The following is a 23722-nucleotide window of genomic DNA, read 5'->3' on the forward strand; positions in this document are numbered from 1 at the left end:
AGATAATTTACATTCCACCAACAGTACATAAAAGTTCCTCTTTCTCCACATCCTTATGAGCTTTTGGTATATTTTATTTGATAATATCCATTCCCGCCTAGAGTGCAATAATATTACTCTGTGGCTTTAGCTTACATTTTAATGAGAATTAGTGGTGTTGAACATTTTTTCTCATATTTATTGACCCTTTGTATATTTTCTCTTGAGAAGTATCTATTCTGATTACTTGCATACTTTCGAATTAATGTTTGGTTTTTGTGTTGCTGAGTTTTTTGAGTTTTTTGGATATTAATCGCTAGTCAAATTAATAGTTTGCAAATATTTTCTACCATTCTGTAAGCTGTCTCTTCACTCTGTTGATTGTTTTCTTTATGGTGTAGAATCTTCTTAGTGTGATCTAGTTTTGTTTATTTCTGCTTTTGTGGCCTATGTTCTTAGTCCATATGAAAAAAAATCCCATTGCCTGTATCAGTGTCTTGGAATGTTTCATCTTTGTTTTATTCTAGTAGTTTTGTAGTTTCATATCTTAAATTTAGATCTTTGATCCATTGTGAGTTGTATTTTGTATATGATAAGAAATGGCGATCTGGTTTCATTTTGCTGCAAATGAATATCCAATTTTACTTAAGAAGCTGTCCTTTCTTCAACCGAGGTATCTATAGCAAATAAGTGGATAAAGAAAATGTGGTATATATACACAACAGAATATCATTTTAGCCATAAAAACTGAAATATTGCCATTTGCAACAAAATGGATAGAACTGGAAAATATTATGTTAGTGAAATAAGCCAGGCACAGAAAAACAGATACCGTGTCTTCTCATTCATATGTGGAAGCTAAGGGACTTTGTCTCACAGAAGAGAGTAGCATAGTGATTTGTAGCATAGTGATTTGTAGAAGGATATGGGAGAGGGAATAAAGAGAGTATGGATAATGGATATCAAAATATGGAGTGGAAAATAAGTCCTAGAACTTAACAGTAGAAGAGAGTAATTATTGCTTATAGCAGTTTATTATATATTTATAAAGAACTAGAAGTAATGAGTCTATATTCTCCAGAGATAAATAATAAATGTATGAGGAGATGAAATGCTAAATAATCTGATTTAGTCATTCTAGATTATATACATGCACCCCTCAAATATGTACAATTAATTTGTTTCAACTAAAATAAATTTTAAAAATATAATGCTCTGGTGGTTGGTGGCACAGTGGGTTAAATAGCTACCTGTAATACTGACATCAAACGCCCATATTGGCACACCAGTTCTATTCCCAAATGCTCTGCTTCCAATCCAGCTTCCTGCTAATGTACCTGGGAAAGCAGCTGAAGATGGCCCAAATAGTTGGTCCCTGACACTCTTGTGGGAGACCCAGATGGAATTCCAGGCCTAGCCCAGCCCTGGGGAGTGAACTTGCAGATGGAAGATTCATTCTCTCTCTCTCTCTCTCTTTCAAATAAATAAATCTTTTAAAAAAATAAAATAAAGTTAAAATCCAGTGCTGGTAGCTGTGAGATACAAAATGACCTGTAGGAGCTGGTCAACCTAGAAACTTCAGTCTCCTCCAAATGCTGTCTCCTTACTCTCAGCCAGAGATGTCAAATGTGCTTGACTTTATAGGATATTCATTAGGCCAAACATGACCCCTATGTTTTTTATGTTTTTGTAGCAGAAAAATAATGGAAACTATGAACAAAAAAAAAGTCTAGTAAAGAGGAAAAAGAGTACATATGCATTTACGAGTATAGTAGGAGAAGTGTTTATTCAAATGAAGTTTTAAATGGAACAGCCATAAATAAGATAGATGAAAGCAGAACTGCTCAGGATCGCAAGGGCAGGCCAGAGACTGTTCACCCTCTTTCCTCCTTTGGTAGCTTCTTAGACACTTTTGCCCAACTCTAAGGAAAAGAAAGTCCTGGTCCAGGTGGCCAGAATTCTGGGGACCTGGCCAGGGTTGAGATTTATAATCAGTCACAGTACCAGGAAGGTGGTTCCTTTGGTCCGGCATCTCTCATTGACTTGGAAGGAGCTCCCAGACTTCAGGTTTCACTGTTACAGCTCGATAGAAATAGACAGCATTTCCAACCCAACACATTCCCTTTCCTGCTTGTGACTTCCTGCAGAAGGAATAGTGGGGAGATATCGCTCCCAGTTGACAGTCATCCGCTGGTCACAAAAACCTGAGGCTTCATCACCTAACTCAAGGTTATAATCTTGTAGGAAGTGCACTGCAGGCTCAGTGCTAGTGGGGTGTTGATGGTTCTGGCACATGTGGTCAAATAACACACTCTTTCCCTGTCAAATAAAACAAAACAGCATCCTAGAGGCAGCTGTGGCATGTACTTTGTAACTTCTGTGTCCCTGGACAAGAAGAGAAGCCACTAGTTGGTAGTCAGCATGGTCCTGGGGAGAAACTTAGACTCAGAAAATAGAAGCAATGGGACAAATACCATATGTTCTCCCTGATCGGTGACAACTGACTGAACACCAAAAAGGAAACCTGTTGAAGTGAAATGGACACTATGAGAAATGGTGACTTGATCAGCATAGCCCTGACTGTTAATGAACAACTTAATACATTATCCCTCTTAGTAGTTTTTTTGTCTGTTCTACTTAATATGACTGATTTAATTCTGTAATTAATACACAGTTATTCTTAAGTGTTGAAAATTAACTGAAATGTGATCCCTGTTAAACATAAGAGTGGGAATAAGAGAGGGAAGAGATGTACAATTTGGGACATGCTCAAGCTGACTTGCCCCAAATGGTAGAGTTAGAAACATACCAGGGGATTCCAATTCAATCCCATCAAGGTGGCATGTACCAATGCCATCTCACTAGTCCAAGTGATCAATTTCAGTTCACAATTGATCATAATGAAAGGACAAAGAGTCAAAGGGAGCACATAAACAAGTCTATTACCTGCTAACACTAACCGATAGAATAAATAAAGGGGAGAGTGATCCAACATGGGAAGTGAGATACTCAGCCGACTCATAGAATGGCAGATGTCCTAAATAGCACTCTGGCCTCAGAATCAGCCCTAAAGGCATTCCGATCTGGCTGAAAAGCCCATGAGAGTATTTCAGGCATGGAAAGCCAAGACACTCTGGCAAAAGATCTCTGTGAGTGAGATCCTGTGGAAAGAACAGGTCTTCAAAGAAGGAGGTACCTTTCTCTGAAGGGAGGAGAGAACCTCCACTTTGACTATGACCTTGTCTAAACAAGATAAGAGTCGGAGAACTCAGAGGGCTTCCATAGCCTTGGAAACTCATGACTGGAGCATAGGGAGATTACTGATGCCATAGACAGGAGTGTCAATTGGTAAAGTCAACAACAGGAGTCACTGTGCACTTACTCCTCATGTAGGATCTCTGTTTTTAATATGCTGTGCATTGAGATTTAATGCTATAACGAGTATTCAAACAATATATTTCACTTTGTGTTTCTATGGGGGTGCAAACTGTTGAAATCTTTACTTAATGCATATTAAACTGATCTTCTGTAAAAAAAAAAAAAAGAAATTATCAATTCCCAACTTGACTCTCACTGGGATTAAACATGACAATAGGTCTGCTCTGATTTCATCATCATTTAAAAAAAATCATCTATTATTCTTCACTTTATGTTTCTGTGTGGGAGCAAACTGTTGAAATCCTTACTTAATGTATACTAAGCTGATCTTCTGTATATTAAGATAATCGAAAATGAATCTTGATGTGAATGGAAGGGGAGAGGGAGTGGGAAAGGGGAGGGTTGTGGGTGGGAGGGACGGTATGGGGGGGAAGCCATTGTAATCCATAAGTCGTACTTTGGAAATTTATATTCATTAAATAAAAGTTAAAAAAAAAGAAAATAGAAGCAATGGATTTTAACCTTTGTTCTATAATTACCCAGGGAAAGTCTACCTAATCCCATGGAGATCACTCCTCTCTCTCTCTCTCTCTCTCAGATGATATAGATTGGGTAATTCACATTCTACCTGGGCCTTAAAAATGCAGAGCATCTGGGACTGGCACTGTGGCATAGTGGGTAAAGCTGCCACCTGCAGTGACACCATCCCATATGGGTGCCAGCTCGAGTCCTGGCTGCTCCTCTTCTGATCCAACTCCCTGCTAATGTACCTGGGAAAGTAGTGGAAGATGGTCGAAGTCCTTGGGCCCCTGCATCCATGTGGGAGACCCAAAAGAAGCCTCTGGCTCCTGACTTTAACCTGGCCCAGTGCCGGCCAATGTAGCTTTTTGGGGTGTGAACCAGCAGATGGAAGATCTCTCTCTCTCTCTCTGTGTCTCTGTCTCTGTTTCTGTCTCGGTCTCAGTCTCTCCCCCCCCCCCCCGCTTTTTCCTCTGACTTTCAAATAAATAACTCTTTTTTTAAAAAATGTAGAGCATTTGTCACGTTATTTATGTAATAGTTCTGGCTAGGATTTGATACAGAAAGTGGAGCCTAGAAGAAGAGTTGCAGAGCTCTTCATATACAAAGCTCTTCTTGTGGGCCAGCCAGGGCAATGTACGTGTTCTCACCCAGCAGCAGCATGACAGGCATGGCCTTTCATCCTTTTCAGAGAGACAGGAGGCTAAGGCTACTGAGTTTAGGTAACTTACCCAAAACTGCAGTGCTTGACAGTGGTAGAGCTTTCATTCAAAACTTGCCCAGGACACAAAGCCTGCTCTCTCATCCAGCCGTTCAGCTTCACCCAAAGTTAATCTGATGCTGACCCTTGCTGCTGGTGACCTACCTGCAGATAATTGAAAGCTGACAACTTGCACTCTTTCCACGAGTACTCTAAGATGATCAAAACAGTACTCTCCTAGTTTACAAGGGCTGAAAGAAGAGGTGACTCGCTCCTTTCAAAAATTATTTACTTATATGTCTATCTACTTTAAAGGCAGAACAGAGAGAGAGAGAGAGAGAGAGAGAATCTTCCATTTGCTGGTTCACTCCCCGACAGCCAGGGCTGGGTCAGGCTGAAGCCAGGAGCGAGGAACTCCACCTGGGTCTCTCGCAAGGATGGCAGGGCCCCAAGCACTTGGATCATCTTCCATTGCCCTCCTAAACACATCAGCAGGGATCTGGATCAAAGTGGAGCAGCTGGAACTCAAACTGGCGCTCCAACACAAGAAGCAGATCTCACAGGCAGCAGCCCAACTATTTGCACCACAACGCTGGCCCACAATCCTCTCTTAAAGCAAAGTCCAAGAATCTTTTCAGACATCCCAGTGCGGTGTCATTGGCTCTGTTTCCCAGCCAGAGTTTTCAGTAATCTCCATGTATTATTAACATAATCTTGTTGCCTCAGTCAAAAAAGAAAAATGGAAAGTATAGGTAAGAAATACTCCTGTCCCCAGCACTGGGGGAACATAAGTTGTAAGAGCCAGACCAGGAGGCAGGCAGCACTTGAATGCACAATGCTGACCTCAGCTCTTCTACTCTGAAGTCACTTCAGTTCTTCAGAATTGGATAGGACTAAGAACAAACACACCCACCACACCCTTATGTCCTAACTACTGAGAGCATGTGTCAGCAGGAAGGAGAGCAAGTGCAGGCGAGAGCCTGGCAGAAGGCCTGGCAGGAGGTGGCGTTCAAAAACCATGAAGCCCTGTCTTGCAGCTGAGTTTAGCACTCGAGCAACAGGGAAGATGGACCATTGTCCTGGGTCCTTTACCAGCCATGTGCCCCCAAATCTTCATCTCATTTCTAAGACTAGAGAGTAAAGGGGTAGAAAATGCTTTTCCTCAGCCAGATCTACAGCAGTAAAAGGCGATGGAGCACCACAATCTTGGTGCACAACTAATAGTAATAATATTTATTACGGTAATAATATTTTAAACAGATTTTTTATTTTTAGAGCAATTTTAGCTAATCAGATAATTTCACCCATAGTGAACTGAGATCACTTGGATGTAGGTTTTTACTGGAGATTTCAGGTCTACTAGGGGTGATACAGCAGTGTGATCTGCTACAGTCACATCCTGGCATACCAGTACAACCGAAGCTGCCAGAGTTGGCAGTGTCCGCAGCCATTCTCAGAGGCACCTGGCAATCTGGGGCAGGCAGCTCCTAATTTAGGCAGTTTCCTTTGTGGATGTTAATGACTCATCTGAGTCCGTCAACCATTGAACAAATGCAGCTTTTTTCCTTTTTGCATCATCTGAGGAGACCTGACTTCTCACTCAAGCACTTCTTCAGAGCTTCATGAATGTCTTTGTTTCTCAGACTGTATATAATGGGGTTGAACATGGGTGTCAGGATCGTGTAGAGCAGAGAGAATCCTTTGCGTAGGAGTTGGGAAGAACTGGCTGAGGGTACGAGGTACGTAGCAATCAGTGTTCCATAAAACACTGTGACCACAGTGAGGTGAGAGGAGCAGGTGGAGAAAGCCTTTCTCTGGCCTGTGGCAGATGGAATTCTGAGGATAGCAGCAAGGATGCAGGAGTAGGAGGCAGTGATGAGGAGAAATGGGACGAGCGTCACTGCAGAAGAGGTGACAAAGGCAATGGTCTCCGTGAGTGAGGTGTCCATGCAGGAGAGGCGGATCAGAGGAGTGAAGTCACAAAAGAAGTGATTGATCTCATTGGGCCCACAGAATGTTAGTCTACACATCAGGACCAAAGTGATTGCTGTGAGGAGGAAGGAGCACAGCCAAGAGCTGGCAGCCAACCTGATGCAGAGGGAGCCAGTCATGAGCATGGGGTAGAGCAGAGGTCGGCAGATGGCCAGATAGCGATCGTAGGACATCACAGCGAGCAAGAGGCACTCTGTTGCAGCCAGGGATCCAAAGAAGTAGAACTGTGTCAGACAGCCTACCACAGAGATAGTCTTAGGCTCTGCTATGATAATCAGCAGCATCTTGGGGACGACGTTGGAGGTATAACAGATCTCTAGAAAGGACAGGTTCACCAGGAAAAAATACATGGGAATATGAAGGTGATGATTGAACAAAACTAGGAGGACAATGAGGATGTTTCCAGAAATAGTTAAAATGTAGAAAATTAAAAATATCATGAAGAGGGGAATATTTAGTTGCCGGATGGAAGAGAATCCTCGAAGCACAAATTCCACTATTATTGTTTGGTTTTCCAGAAATGGGATCACCATGCCTTGGCTTCCCGAGAAACAGAACACGCAGTGATGAAACAAGTGACATGCAGAAAGTTCTAGCTTCCAAGGACACTAAGAACAAGGACAGGCAGCGAATGATTCCCCACAAAGTTTTTGGAAGTTTTTTTAAATTATTATTTTGGAGAAAGAGTATCTTTTGTTTCAAGGCCTAAAGTGGGAAAGAAAAGAATTTGGGATAAGAAACTGTGACTCAACCTACCCTTCTCCTCCTGCCTGTATCACTGTATCAGGAGCAATGTCAGTTTGAGGGAAAAGCAGAAGCAGATGGGGAATAAGAATGCAAAGTGGAAGGAGGAGCGCCTTCTGTGTGCCTTTCCTTACTGTGGTGTGGTGTTCTGGGGAGTGGCATACAAGGGGGAAGAAGACCTCACGGGAGGTGGGAGAGAGAGGAGGAGGAGAAAGAGTGCATTCCGGAGACTGTGGACTCTCAGGACCTGGACAGCCAAAGGTCCATGGCAGAGAAACCCCTTTTCTCCTGCAGCAAGCCCAAGTTATCTTTAGGGAAATGGCAGCTACCAGCCTGTCCTCCACTCTTTCCAGTTTCCTAGTGAGTTGTGAAGGAAGTTTTAGATTTCTGTTTTTGTTTCCATGACATTATCAAGAGAAAATAATGTGAATGCAAAGATTGAGATTTTCTGATTGTGAGGTCAGCACCCACACATATGTAACCCAAGGGTAGAAGTGCTTTTTCTTACAATTTTAAATGGACAAAATTAGACCATTAAAAAGATTGTATCTAGGATTGCAATAAAAGGGAGGGTAAGATTCAGAGCCAGGGGACCTAAGGGACCTAAGGGAATATATCAAATCCATTGAGTGTAAGCCAGCCTTGGATTCTTTTGAATTGTCCTCTTCAATCCTATCTTGATCAAAGCCACACATCCCACTTCAAAGCTCAGGGCAGGTAAGGAATCTGCTCCCCACCTGCCCCCACCCAAAGACACTGCTGTGGCTACAGGAAGAGTCTGAAACTGAACCCACTTTTCTATCTTCCACCCCTTTGAACTGGATCTGCACCTCCTAAAGATAGTTATGGAGGGACTAGGTGGCTGCCCATAGGCACAAGGAGATAGGAAATCCCAAGAGCCAGCACAGAAGGCACTATGAAGATGAATGGTGAGGTAGTTACTACAAGTAGACAGGGAGCTCTGAGTCAAGCCAGGGGCTGACTTTGGAGCAAATTGTTTTATTTCTCTTAGATACAGTTAGTGTGGCTACCAATCAAATGGCATACAGGGTTGGAGAAGAATTTAGCATGTGCCCAGAATTTACAACAATCCCATAAATGGAAAGATTGGGGAATCACTGACGATTCAGGACCTCGGCCATCACTAAAGTTCACCAAACAATGGCCTTCACTCTGAAGGGGGCACTTACAGCACATCCCCGTCGCCTTTGCAGCATCCTATACTACTTGTGTTTGTGTGAAGAACTAGGCTGTTTCTGCTATCTGTGATCACAACTGACTATTCTATCACTTTGACTATTTCCTGGTTCTACTTTAAAAACTAAATTAAAATCTGGGCTGCTTGGTAGTCCTGGGACTCAGAAGATGCCAGGAAACTGGTGTTTCAGACCCTGAACTCAGGGAGTGGAACATGGGGAAGGCACAATGATAACACAGCTCTCCAGCCCTGAGACCTCAGTTCCAACAGAACCCAGCCAGACTCCTGGCTGTGGCTGCTGCTGCTGCTGTTTCTCTTGCTGCTGCTATTGGTGACGAGATTCCACTGTCTCAGACACTAAGTGTTGAAAACACAGAATTCACTCAATCACCATAACAACCCTGCGTGGAGGGTAGTTTTTTCACCCACTCTTTACACATGGAGGTGTAGAGACAGTAAATGCCTTACCCATGCTCATCAGCTACAAGGAGAAGGCGTCTCACTCTGGATCTCTCCCACCTCTACAGGCCTCGTGCTTCCACGGTTTGCCTCATCTCACAGAGAAGCCTTTCATCCTGGTTCTAACTTCAGGGAGAGCAAGGCCTGCCCTGCTGCTTGTGTGTGTGATCCCAGGAAGATCACACTCCCCATGCGGTTCTGTCTCCTGGATTTGCCTTCACACTGCTACTTTTACATCCTTTATGATCATAAAAAATCCAGATCAATCCATTACCTTAAAAATACGAGAACCCTTCTTGAGTGCGCACAGGGAATTCCCACTTCCCTTCCAGCTTCTGCTGCAGGGCTGCTTCGCCGCCTGAATGCAGGGCAGAGTCCCATCGCGGGGAACAGTCAGAGAGAACTGACTAGAAAAAGAGAAGCCTGGTATATTGCCCTGTTTTTATATTACTATAATGGAATCTCTGAGACAGGCTGCTTTATAAAGAAGAGAGGATTAGCTTGGCCTACAGTTCTGGAAGTGCAAGGTCGAGGGGCTGCACTGGGTGATAGCCTTTTCTGGCAGAGTCCAAGGCAGTGCAGAGCATCACATGGCAAGAGACAGGGAGAGCGTGCAATTGTGTGTGTGTGTCTCCCTCCCTCTACTTGTAAGGCTACCAGGATTCAGTCACAGGAGCTCCACACTAAATACCATAGTTGAATTAAGTTTCCACCCTTAATGGAACTGACATACAACTTTGGGGAATAAACTGCATGACTGTGTTGTGGGAAGAGGACAAGCAATATTTAAAATATAGAGTCTGATTGTGAGAACAGACCACAAAACTAAAAGGCTGAGTTAAAATCCATGCCCTGCCACCAAGACATGTGACAAGGACAAGTTTGATGACCTTGAGGCAAAGAGCAATTCTGCTGCCTCCAGGTCTGGGCAGGAGAGCTTCTGAGGGTGACAGGCAGCTGAGGGTGATGGTGCTGACCTCCATACCCTAGCATGCAGCCACTCTTCCCCTACCTCCTCAGCGGAAGGATGGAAATAAAAATGGCTACTATTGAGAAAGCTAAGCAATGGACTCTGCTAACGTGCTCCTTTGTTGACTTTGCCCATTTGCACTGCTTCACTGTAGAACTACAAGCCTGAAAAAGCACACAAGAGTCTGCAAGTGGTGTTGGCACAGGGTTGGGTCTAGAAGAAGTGCTCACTCAGTGGTGGTATGATTACTCCCCTTCCTCTCCTCTTCGTTGCTTTCTCCCCCTCTCCTTCTCTCTCCTCTCCTCTGCTCTCCATCTTTTCTCTTCCATTCTCTGCTTTCCTCCTAACCTTGCCCAGCAGTTAATGTCCTCTGTAGAGAGTTAGGCTCTTCTGGGAAGAAATCTATTCCCCTGCACTGGAAATGATAAACAAGAACTAGTGATGGCAATCAAAGAACACCAAAGCACTGGAGAATTATTTGGATTGATGATTTTTAGCATTCCTTCCAAACTTAAGATCTTGTTTTCTACTTGGGAAGAATTCCATTGCCCCCAGGACACACATGTGAAGCAAATTTGTGGGAAAGTGAAGGGACTCACTACAAAACAAAGTTGAAAACACAGATACTCAGTAAATTATCACACATTTTGTTTCTTCCACTAACAACAAAAAAGCAGAGGACATGAGATCGATCATGCACTGAAAAAATGAGATCTAATCTCTTGGTTAAATTAAATGATGATTGAACCAACTAATCAGTTTAGCCAATATCCCCCATAGCCGGTTCAAAATCATCCTCTCTCTCTCTCTCGTTATTTCTGTGTGTGTATGTATTTGTCACTTTGGTTTTCATGTAGATGAAAATAAGTAAACATTTAAAAATTTTCTACAAACTCATTATGTCGGGATTTCATTTCTAAATTTATTTCGAATGTTGGCCCAATACCCACTAATTTGTTAAACCCAATCACAGTGGTTGGGCATCTTCCTGGTGATGCCATGTTGTGTGTTTTTAAGACTATTAACTGAGCTTGTTTTAATGTTCTCTATCAGTGCATAAGGATTCATTTAAATTTGGAGCATAAAATAAAATCTGTATACTAGAAAAGTTTTTCAAGTGTTTTTTTGTTTCAATTCAATAAAATGTGTTCGATTCCAACTATCTGTTGACATGACAATAAAATTAACTACACACAAACACGCACACACACACACACACACACACACAAAACAGGAGGTAATTGACTCATGTCAAGTGCTGGTCAATTTGGTTGAAAATTGGTAAAACAGTGGAAAAATAGTTCACTGCTAATCTTGTAGTTGACTTAATACACTAGTACATCTAGCAAAGACAGACTCAAAACAGGAGAAACCCAAGTATACACCAGCAGAATGGCTGAGATTTACCTAGCAGTGCCTCAGAGGAGTCCATTACAGTTTTGGGACATCAGATGACAAAGATTATAGTATGTCCAATTCCACTGGATTCATAGAATGGGACTAGACATCTAGAATCAGGCTTTTATCTGGAATACATGCCCCTGGGCACACTCCTTGTGAGACCAGGAGGCAAGCTGAGTTGAGTTTGGGACCCATTTCCACACCTCCTTCTTTCCTTTGTGTAAATTTGAGTGCCTCTGTGGGCAAAGCCATCCCTCCCTTGATACTGGTGCTCATAGGCATTTCCCAAATGATTCTGATGGGGAGTTGCTATTTCTCTTGCAAAGTATATGAAGCCAAGGTGTCATCAACCTAGAGGAAATCTCTTTTCCCTTACTTTGTGTTAAGCTCCTACTTAAAAGAAAAGCTACAATTGATCGTAATGATAGGACTAAGAACCAAAAGGATCACATAAACAAGAATAGTGTCTGCAAATACTAGCTGATAGAATAAAAAAGGGAGAGAACGATCCAACATGGGAAGTAAGATACACAGCAGACCTATAGAATGGCAAATGTCCTAAACGGCACTCTGGCCTCAGAATCAGCCCTTAAGGCATGCGGATCCCGCTGACATGCCCATGAGAGTATTTCAGGCATGGAAAGCCAAGACACTCTGGGGGACAAAAAAAAAACCTAAATGAAAGATCTCCACGAGTGAGATCCCAGTGGAAAGAACAGGTCATCAAAGAAGGAGGTACCTTTCTCTGAAGGGAGGAGAGAATTTCCACTTTGACCATGGCCTTGTCTAAATATGATCAGAGTCGGTGAACTCAGGGGGCTTCCATAGCCTTGGCAGCTCATGACAAGAGCCTAGGGTGATTACTGATGCCATAAACAAGAGTGTCAATTTGTTAAGTTAACAACAGGAGTCACTGTGCACTTACGCCTCATGTAGGACCTTTGTCCTTAGTGTGCTGTACATTGAGATTTAATGCTATAACTAGTACTCAAACAGTATTTCTCACTTTATGTTTCCGTGTGGGAGCAAACTGTTGAAATCTTTACTTAATGTATGCTAAACTGATCTTTTGTATATAAAGAGAATCAAAAATGAATCTTGATGTGAATGGAAGGGGAGAGGGAGTGGGAAATGGGAGGGTTGCGGGTGGGAGGGATGTTATGGGGGGGAAGCCATTGTAATCCATAAGCTGTACTTTGGAAATTTATATTCATTAAATAAAAGTTAAAAAAAAGAATAAAAATGGGAGAGAATGATCCAACATGGGAAGTGGGACACAGCAGACTCATAGAATGGCAGATGTCCTAAACAGCATCTGGCCTTAGAATCAGCCCTTAAGGCATTCGGATCTGGCTGAAGAGCCCATGAGAGTATTTTAGGCATGGAAAGCCAAGACACTCTGGCAAAAAAAAGACCTAAATGAAAGATCTCTGTGAGTGAGATCCCAATGGAAAGAACAGGGCCATCAAAAAAGGAGGTACCTTTCTCTGAAGGGAGGAGAGAACTTGCACTTTGACTATGACCCTGTCTGAATTAGATTGAAGTCAGCGAACTCAAAAGGCTTCCATAGCCTTGGCAACTCATGACTAGAGCCTAGGGAGATTCCTGACGCCATAAACAAGAGTGTCAAATTGTTAAGTCAACAGTAGGAGTCACTGTGTATTTACTCCTCATGTGGGATCTGTCCTTAATGTGGTGTCCAATGTGAAGTAATGCTATAACTAGTACTGAAACAGTATTTTACACTTTATGTTCTGTGTGGGTGCAAACTGATGAAATCTTTACTTAATATATACTAAATCGATCTTCTGTATATAAAGATAATTGAAAATGAATCTTGATGGGAATGGAATGGGAGAGGGAGCGGGAGATGGGAGGGATGCGAGTGGGAGGGAAGTTATTGGAGGGAAGCCATTGTAATCTATAAACTGTACTTTGGAAATTTATATTTACTAAATAAAAGTTAAAAATAATGAAAAAAACTATAGTAGCATAACATTATTAACCATTGCCTTAAAAATTATAAAACAAAGTTTTGCAATACTATATTTGCAACAATACTAGTACACACGGACATTTCTTTCTCTTTTTTCTTCTTTTCTTTATTTTTTCTCTCTCTCTTGTTCATCTTTTACATTTTTGCTGCCACATATAGGAGGAGCATGTGGTATTTGTCTTTCAAGTTCTGGCTCATTTCACTCAACACGATGTCCTCCAGTTGCATCCATTTTGTTGCAAATAGTAGAATTTCATTCTTCCTTATAGCTGAATAATACTCCATTGTATAACTATATATTCATATATTTATATGTAGATATATAAATATATATATTCTGGTATGTATGTATATATATATATATATATATATATACACACCAGATTTTCTTTATCCATTCATCAGATGATGGACACCTTGGTTGGTTCCATATAGCCTGTTATGAGCAGTGTTGCTGTAAAAGTGATGGGGCAGGTGTCTGTTAGATACACTGTGTTCAAGTCTTTTTGGTATATATCTAGTAGTGGGATTACTGGATCATATAGAAAGTCTATTTCTAGATTTTAAAGAAATCTCCACACTGTTTTCCACAGTGGCTGCACTAATTTACATTCCCACCAACAAGATATAATTGTTCCCCTTTCTCCACATCCTCTCCAGCATTTGTTACTCTCTGTGCTTTGTATTTTGACCATTCTGACAGGGATGAGGTAATATGTCATTGTGGTTTTGATTTGTGTTTTCCTGATGCTTAGTGATGTCGAAGTACACACTTTAATAATGACCTTTATAAAGAGCTTTTGCTGATTGTATTAAGCTTTAGGGGACTCAATTAAAACAATATTTTGAAAGAAGCATTCAGTACTCAATTGGTTTCTGTCCCATGGAAGAAAAAAGTATTGTGCATCTTCTTACAGCCATAGGTTTGATAGGGAACTATAATAGTAAATATTGTCAAAACCATCAAGTGGGATTCTAAAGTATGTGTGCCTACTGAATTCTTGTTATTAAGTGAATATGATTATGGAGACTTGTCCTGGGCTACAAAATTTAGGTTTGTGAGTGGAAAATTTCTGGAATCAAAACTATCACCTACTGACAGGCAGAACAAAGTGGAGATATTTTGCTCAAACCAGCAAATTAATACAGCCTTTCAATAAGTGTAACAATGCAACAATGAGAAATTAATCGGTGAAATTAATCTCTGTGTGTGTGTGTGTGTATATATATATATCTCACATTTTCTTTATCCAATCATTGGTTGATTGATATCTGGGTTGATTTCATATCTTAGCTATAATAAATAGAGCTACAATAAACATGGGGTACAGATCACTCTTTCATATGCTGATTTCATTTAGTTTGGGTAAGATCACAGGATCCCAGGAATTTGATTGCTGGGTCATATGGTAGACCGATTTTCAGATTTCTGAGGTATCTCCATACTGTCTTCCACAATGGCTGTACTACATTACATTCACACCAACAGTAGATAAGAATAACTTTATTCCCACATTTTTGCCAGCATTTATTATTTGTTGATTTCTGTATGAGAGCTATTCTAACTGTGGTAAGGTGAAACCTCATTGTGGTTTTGATTTGCATTTCCCTGAAAGTGATCCTGAGCATTGTTTCATGTGTCTGTTGTCAATTTGTATTTCCTCTTTTGGAAAATGTCTGTTCAAGTCCTTTGCTCATTTCTTAACTGGATTGTTTTGTTGTTGTTGTTGTTGTTGTTGTTGTTGAGTTTATTGAGATCTTAATAGATTCTAGATATTTATCCTTTATCAGTTGTATAGTTAGTGAATATTTTCTCCCATTCTTCCAGCTGCCTCTTCACTTTGCTGAGTGTTTCTTTTGCAGTACAGAAGCTTTTTAGATTGATGCAATCTCATTTATCAATTTTTTCTTTGACTGTGTTTGTTCCTGGGGTCTTTTCCAAGAAGTTTTTCCTACGACAATGTCTTCTGGAATTTTCTCAATGTTCTCCTATAGTAATTTGAATGGATTTTTGTGTAAGGTGTAAGGTATGGATCTTGCTTCATATCTCTACATGTAGAAATCCAATTACATGACACCAGTTGTTGAAGAGACTATCCTTTCTTCAGGAATTGATTTTGGTTCCTTTGTCAAAGATTAGTTGGTTGAAGATGTGGATTGATTTCTGGAGTTTTTATTCTTTTTTTAGGTCTACATGTCTATATTTGTGCCAGCACTAAACTGTTTTGATTATCAGTGCTGTGCAAAATGTCTTAATATCTGATATTTTGATGCCTCCAGCTTTGCTTCTGTTGTTTAAGATTGCTTTAGCTATTCAGAGTCTCTTGTATTTCCATATTAATTTTATCATAATTTTTTCTAGATCTAGTAGAACATCATTTGTAATTTGATTGGAATTGCAATGACCCTAAATTTCTTTCAGTATGGAATTTTTTAAACTTTTATTTAATAAATATAAATTTCCAAAGTACAGCTTTTGGATTAAAGTGGCTTTTGCCCCCCATAACCTTCCTCCCACCTGCAACCAACCCATCTCATGCTCCCTCTCCCATCCCATCCATAACAGATTCATTTTCAATTATCTTTATATACAGAAGATCAATTTAGTATATATTAAGTAAAGATTTCAATAGTTTGCACCCACACAGAAACACAAAGTATAAAGTACTGTTTGCATACTAGTTATATCAACTTACATTGTATAACACATTAAGGACAGAGGTCCTACATGGGCAATAAGTACAGAGTGACTCCTGTTGTTGACATAACAATTGACACTCTTGTTTATGGTGTCAGTAAGCACCCTAAGCTCTTGTCATGAGTTGCCAAGGCTATGGAAGACTTTTGAGCTCGCCAGCTCCGATCATATTTAGACAAGGCCATAGTCAAAGTGGAAGTTCTCTCCTCCCTTCAGAGAAAGGCACCTCCTTCCTTGATGGCCTGTTCTTTCCACTGATATCTCACAGAGCTCTGTCATTTAGGTCATTTTTTTTTTTTTACGAGAGAGTCTTGGGTTGCCATGCCTAAAATACTCTCATGGGCTTTTTAGCCAGATCCAAATGCCTTAACGGCTGATTCTGAGGCCAGAGTGCTGTTTAGGATCTCTGCCATTCTATGAGTCTGCTGTGTATCACGCTTCCCATGTTGGATTGTTCTCTCCCTTTTTAATTCTATCAGTTAGTATTAGCAGACACTAGTCTTGTTTATGTGATCCCTTTGACTCTTAATCCTATCATTATGATCAATTGTGAACGGAAACTGATCACTTTGACTAGTAAGATGGCATTGGTACATGCCAACTTGATGGTAATGAATTGGAATCCCCTGGCACGTGTCTAACTCTACCATTTTGGGGGCAAGTCCGATTGAGTATGTGCCAAAATGTACATAACCTCCCTCTCTTATTCCCACTCTTATATTTAACAGGGATCACTTTTCAGTTAAATTTAAACACCTATAATAATTGTGTGTTAATTACAGAGTTCAACCAATAGTCTTAAGTAGAACAAAAAAATACTAAAAGGCATAAGGTACTAAGTTATTCCTCAACAGTCAGGACAAGGGCTGATCAAGTCATTGTTTCTCATGGTGTCTATTTCACTTCAACAGGTTTCCTTTTTGGTGCTCAATTAGTTGTCACCGACAAGGGAGAATATATGATATTTGTCCCTTTGGGACTGGCTTATTTCACTCAGCATGATGTTTTCCAGATTCCTCCATCTTTTTGCAAATGACCAGATTTCATTTTTGACTGCTGTATAGTATTCTATAGAGTACATGTCCCATAATTTCTTTATCCAGTCTTCTGTTGATGGGCATTTAGGTTGGTTCCAGGTCTTGGCTATTGTGAATTGTGCTGCAATAAACATTAAGGTGCAGACCACTTTTTTCTTTGCCAATTTCATTTCCTTTGGGTAAATTCCAAGGAGTGGGATGGCTGGGTTGAATGCTAGGGTTATCTTCAAGTTTCTGAGGAATCTCCAGACTGACTTCCATAGTGGCTTGACCAGTTTGCATTCCCACCAACAGTGGGTTAGTGTCCCTTTTCCCCCACATCCTCTCCAGCATCTATTGTTGGTAGATTTCTGCATGTGAGCCATTCTAACCGGGATGAGGTGAAACCTCATTGTGAATTTCATTTGCATTTCCCTGATTGCTAGTGATCTTGAACATTTTTTCATGTGTCTGTTGGCCAGTTGGATTTCTTCTTTTGAAAAATATCTATTTAGGTCTTGGCCTATCTCTTATATGGGTTGCTTGTTTTATTGTTGTGGAGTTTCTTGAACTCTTTGTAGATTATGGTTATTAACTCTTTATCTGTTGCATTGTTTGCAAATATTTTTCCCATTCTGTTGGTTGCCTCTTCACTTTCTTGACTGTTTCTTTTGCAGTACAGAAACTCTCAATTTGATGGAATCCCAATTGTTAATTTTGGCTTTTTCTGCCTGTGCTTCCAGAGTCTTTTCCAAGAAGTCTTTGCTTGTGCCTATATCTTGCAGGGTTTCTCCAATGCTCTCTAATAATTTGATGGTGTTGGGTCATAGATTTAGATCTTTAATCCATGTTGAGTGGATTTTTGTGTAAGGTGAAAGGTAGGGGGTCTTGCTTTATGCTTCTGCATGTGGAAATCCAGTTTTCCCAGAACCATTTGTTGAATAGACTGTCCTTGCTCCAGGAATTGGTTTTAGATCCTTGATCAAATATAAGTTGGCTGTCGATGTTTGGGTTGATTTCTGGAGTTTCTATTCTGTTCCACTGGTCTATCCATCATTTCTGTACCAGTACCATGCTGTTTTGATTATAACTGCCCTGTAGTATGTCCTGAAATCTGGTATTGTGATGTCTCCGGCTTTGTTTTTGTTGTGCAAGATTGCTTTAGCTATTCGAGGTCTTCTTTGCCTCCATATGAATTTCAGCATCATTTTTTCCAGATCTGAGAAGAATGTTTTTGGCATTTTGATTGGTATCACTTTGAATCTGTAATTTGCTTTTGGGAGAATGGACATTTTGATGATATTGATCCTTCCAATCTATGAACATGGAAGATTTTTCCATTTTATGGTATCCTCTTCTATTTCTTTCTTTAAGATTTTTTAATTTTCGTCATAGAGATCTTTAACATCCTTGGTTAAGTTTATTCCAAGGTATTTGATTGTTTTTTGTAGCTATTGTGAATGGGATTGATCTTAGCAGTTCTTTCTCAGTCATGGCATTGCCTGTGTATACAAAGGCTGTTGATTTTTGTGCATTGATTTTATATCCTGCTGCTTTGCCAAACTCTTCTATGAGTTCCAATAGTCTCTTAGAAGAATTCTTTGGATCCCCTAAATAAAGAATCATGTCATATGCAAAGAGGGATAGTTTGACTTCTTCCTTTTCAATTTGTATCCCTTTAATTTATTTTTCTTGCCTAATAGCTCTGGCTAAAACTTCCAGAACTATATTGAATAGCAATGGTGAGAGTGGGCATCCCTGTCTGGTACCAGATCTCAGTGGAAATGCTTCCAACTTTTCCCCATTCAATATGATACTGGCTGTAGTTTTTTCATAGATTGCTTTGATTGTATTGAGGAATGTTCCTTCCAAACCTAGTTTGCTTAGAGTTTTCATCATGAAAGGGTGTTGAATTTTATCGAATGCTTTCTTGGCATCTATTGAGATAATCATATGGTTTTTCTTCTGAAGTTTGTTAATGTGGTGTATCACATTGATTGATTTGCAAATGTTGAACCATCCCTGCATACCAGGGATAAATCCCACTTGGTCTGGGTGGATGATCTTTCTGATGTGTTGTTGCAGTCTACTGGCCAGAATTTTATTGAGGATTTTTGCGTCTATGTCCATCAGGGAAACTGGTCTTTAATTCTCTTTCAATGCTGCATCTTTTTCCGGCTTAGGAATTAAGGTGATGCTGGATTCATAGAAAGAATTTGGGAGGATTCTCTTTTTTGATTGTTCTGAATAGTTTGAGTCGAATTGGAGTTAGTTCTTCTTTAAATGTCTGGTAGAATTCAGCATTGAATCCATCCAGTCCTGGGCTTTTCTTTGTTGAGAGGGCCCTTATTACTGTTTCAATTTCTGTTTCAGTTATGGGTCTGTTTAGGTTTTCTATGTCTTCATGCTTCAATTTTGGTGGATTGCATGTGTCCAGGAATCTATCCATTTCTGATAGATTTTCCTGTTTGCTGGCATACAAGTCCTTGTAGTAATTTCTGATGATTCTTTTTATTTCTGTGGTGTCTGTTGTTACATTCCCTTTTTCATCTAATTTTATTGATTTGGGTCTTTTCCTTTTTTCATTAGTTGGCCTATGTTGTGTCAATTTTGTTTATTTTTTCAAAGAACCAGCTCTTCGTTTGGCTGATCTTTTGTAATGCTTTTTTGGATTCTATTATGTTGATTTTTTCTCTAATTTTAATTATTTCTTTTCTCCTACTAGTTTCGGATGTGGTTTGCTGCAGTTTTTCTAGATCCTTGAGATGCATTGAAAGCTCATTTATTTGGTGCCTTTCCAATTTCTTGATGTAGGATCCAATTGATATAAGCTTTCCTCTTAACACTGCTTTTGCTATATTCCATAAGTTTTGATATGTTCTGTTGTTAGCCTCATTTACTTCCAGAGAGTTTTTTATTTCTCTTTTCATTTCTTCTATCATTCAGTGTTCATTCAGGAGCATGTTGTTTAGTCTCCATCTGTTTGCATATGCTCTAGGGATTCCTGAGTTGCTAATTTCCAACTTTATTCCATTGTGGTCTGAGAAGATGCATGGTATGATTTTGATTCTTTTGAATTTGCTGAGACTTGCTTTATTGCCTAGTATGTGGTCAGTCCTAGAGTAGGTTCCATGTACTGCTGAGAAGAATGTGTATTCTTTACATGTAGGATGAAAAGTTCTGTAGATTCTGTTAGATCCATTTGGGCTATAGTGTTGATTAAATCTGCTGTTTCCTTGTTGATCTTCTGTCCGGTTGATCTGTCTAATTCTGAGAGTGGAGTATTGAAGTCTCCCAATACTATTGTATTGGATTTTAAGTCTCCCTTTATGTCCCTTAACATATCTTTTAAATAAACCAGTGTCCTGCAATTAGGTGCATCAGTATGGACATTTTGATGAATCTAATTCTTCCAAAACATGAACATGGAAGATTTTTCCATTTTTTGTGTTTTTCTATTTCTCTTATTAATGTTTTCTATTTTTCAATGTAGAACTTTTTCACATCCTTAGCTAAATTTATTCCAATATATTTAATTTTGTGGAGTTATTGTGGATGAGACTAATCTTACAAGTTCTTTCTCAGCCATGGCAGTGTCTGTGTAGGAAGGCTATTGATTTTTTATTTTATTTGAGGAATAAAAAATTCATGCATTTCATATATACAAATTTAAGAACATAGTGATTCTTCCCCACCCTACCTCCCTCTAGTCCTACTCCCATACTTCTTCCTCCCTCTCCTATTCCCATTCTTACTTTTTATAAAGATCTATTTTCAGTTTACAGGATACTCATAAGATTAACCCTACACTAAGTAGACAGTTTAACAAATAGTATGAAGAAAAAAAAACAAAAGGAAACAAATGAAAAATGATGTTTTTGTGTGTTGATTTTATATCTAGAAACTTTACCAAGCTCTCTAGTGAGTTCCAATAGGTTCGTAGTAGAGTCTTTTTGTTCCCCTATATATAAAAATATGTCATCTTCAAACAGGGATAATTTTACTTCCTCCTTCCCAATTTGTATACCTTTGATTTCTTTTTCTTGCCTAACAGCTGTGTTAAAACTTCAAGGGTTAAATTGAATAGCAATACTGAAAGTGGATATCCTTGTCTGGTGCCAGATCTTAGAGGAAATGCTTACAACTTTTCCCCATTCAGCTTGATGCTGGTTGTGGATTTGTCATATACTGCCATAATTGTGTTGAGCAATGTTTCTTCTATATGCAATTTGATTAAGGGTTTTTTTTTTATCAAGAAAGGATATTGTATTTTATCAAATGCTTTCTCTGTATCTATTGATATAATAATTTGGTTTTTATTTTTCAGCTTGTTAATGTAATGTATCACATTTGTTGGTTTGCATATGGTGAATCATCACTGTATACTAAAGATAAATCCAACTTGGTCCAGGTCAATAATCTTTCTGATATGTTGTTGAATTCAATTAGCTGGTATTTTGTTGAAGATTTTTGAATTTATGTTCACCAGTCAACAGTCCTCTTTCTTTGTTGTATCCTTTTCTGGTTTTGTAATTAAGGTTATGCTGCCCTCATAGATGGAGTTTGTGAAGATCCCTCTCTTTCCATTGTTTTGGGTAGTTTGAAAAGAATGAAATTAGTTCTTTAAATGTCTGGTAGAATTCAGCAGTGAAGCCATCTGGCCCTGGACTTTTCTTTGTTGGGAGGTTCTTTATTTCTGGTTCAATCTCCATCTTGGTTATTGGTCTGTTTTGGTTTCTGTTTTCATGACTCAATTTTGGTACATTGTATATGATGAGGAATCTCTCCACTTTCTTCAAGATTTTCCCATTTGTTGACATACAGTTGTTTGTAGTAATTCTTGATGATTATTTTTATTTCTGTAATATCCATTTTTTAACTTTTATTTAGCAAATATAAATTTCCAAAGTACAGCCTGTGGATTACAATGGCTCCCCCCCCCCATAACTTCCCTCCCACCCACAACCCTCTCCTCTCCCGCTCTCTCTCCCCTTTCATTCACATCAATTCATTTTCAATTATCTTTATATACAGAAGATCAATTTAGCATATATTTAATAAAGCTTTCAACAGTTTGCACCCACTCAGAAACACAGTGTAAAATACTGTTTGAGTACTAGCTATAGCATTAAATCACAATGTACAGCACACTAAGACCAAAGATCCTACATGAGGAGTAAGTGCACAGTGACTCCTGTTGTTGACTTAGAAAATTGACACTCTTGTTTATGGCATCAGTAATCACCCTATGCACCAGTCCTGAGTTTCCAAGGCTATGGAAGCCTTTTGAGCTCACCAACTCTGGTTTTATTTAGACAAGGTCATAGTCAAAGTGGAAGTTCTCTCCTCCCTTCAGAGAAAGGTACCTCCTTCTTTGATGACCTGTTCTTTCCACTGGGATCTCACTCGCGGAGATCTTTCATTTAGGTCATTTTTCTTTTTGCCACAGTGTCTTGGCTTTCCATGCCTGCAAAACTCTCATGGGCTTTTCAGCCAGATTCGAATGCCTTAAGGGCTGATTCTGAGGCCAGAGTGCTGTTTGGGACATCTGCCATTCTATGAGTCTGCTGTGTATCCCGCTTCCCATGTTGGATCGTTCTCTCTTTATTGTTATTCTATCAGTTAGCATTTGCAGACACTAGTCTTGTTTATGTGATCCCTTTGACTCTTAATCCTATCATGATCAATTGTGAACAGAAATTGATCTCTTGGACTAGTGTGATGGCATTGGTACATGCCACCTTGATGGGAATGAATTGGAATCCCCTGGCATGTTTCTAACTCTACCATTTGAGGCAAGTCTGATTGAGCATGTCCCAAACTGTACATCTCCTCCCTCTCTTATTCCTACTCATATTTAACAAGGATCACTTTTCAGTTAAGTTTCAACACTGAAGAATAATTCTGTATTAATTACAGAGTTCAACCAATAGTCTTAAGTAGAACAAAATAATACTAAAAGGAATAAAGTATTAAGTTGTTCATCAACAGTCAGGGCAAGGTCTGATAAAGTCACCGTTTCTCATAGTGTCCATTTCACTTCAACAGGTTTCCTTTTTGGTGCTCAATTAGTTGTCACCGAAAAGGGAGAACATATGGTATTTGTCCCTTTGGGACTGGCTTATTTCACTCAGCATGATGTGTTCCAGATTCCTCCATCTTTTTGCAAATGACTGGATTTCGTTGTTTCTTACTGCGGTATAGTATTCTATAGAGTACATATCCCATAATTTCTTTATCCAGTCTACTGTTGATGGGCATTTAGGTTGATTCCAGGTCTTAGCTATTGTGAATTGAGCTGCAAAAAACATTAAGGTGCAGACCACTTTTTTCTTTGCCAATTTCATTTCCTTTGGGTAAATTCCAAGGAGTGGTATGGTTGGGTTGTATGGTAGGGCTATATGCAGGTTTCTGAGGAATCTCCAAACTAACTTCCACAGTGGCTTTACCAGCTTGCATTCCCACTAACAGTGGCTTAGTGTCCCTTTTTCCCCACATCCTCACCAGAATCTGTTGTTGGTAGATGTAATATTCATTTTTATATCTCCTTTTTCATCTCTGATTTTATTGATTTGGATCTTTTCCCTTTTTTGGTTATTTCGACCAAGAGTGTACCAATATTTTGTTTTTTCAAATAATCAGATCGTCATTTCATTGATTATTTTGTATCTT

General features: G+C 39.6%; 1 protein-coding gene across 1 annotated transcript; it reads right to left on the bottom strand.

Moving 5' to 3' along the window:
- Positions 1-6150: 6150 nt before the first annotated feature.
- Positions 6151-7101, bottom strand: LOC100358174 (olfactory receptor 11A1-like). Its single transcript, XM_002715429.1, has one exon. The coding sequence runs from the start codon at positions 7099-7101 to the stop codon at positions 6151-6153; it is 951 nt and encodes a 316-aa protein (XP_002715475.1).
- Between the last annotated feature and the right edge of the window lie 16621 nt (positions 7102-23722).

Source organism: Oryctolagus cuniculus, chromosome 7 (genome assembly GCF_051225735.1).
Source record: "Oryctolagus cuniculus isolate XC-2025 breed Fujian yellow rabbit chromosome 7, ASM5122573v1, whole genome shotgun sequence".
Taxonomy (NCBI): domain Eukaryota; kingdom Metazoa; phylum Chordata; class Mammalia; order Lagomorpha; family Leporidae; genus Oryctolagus; species Oryctolagus cuniculus.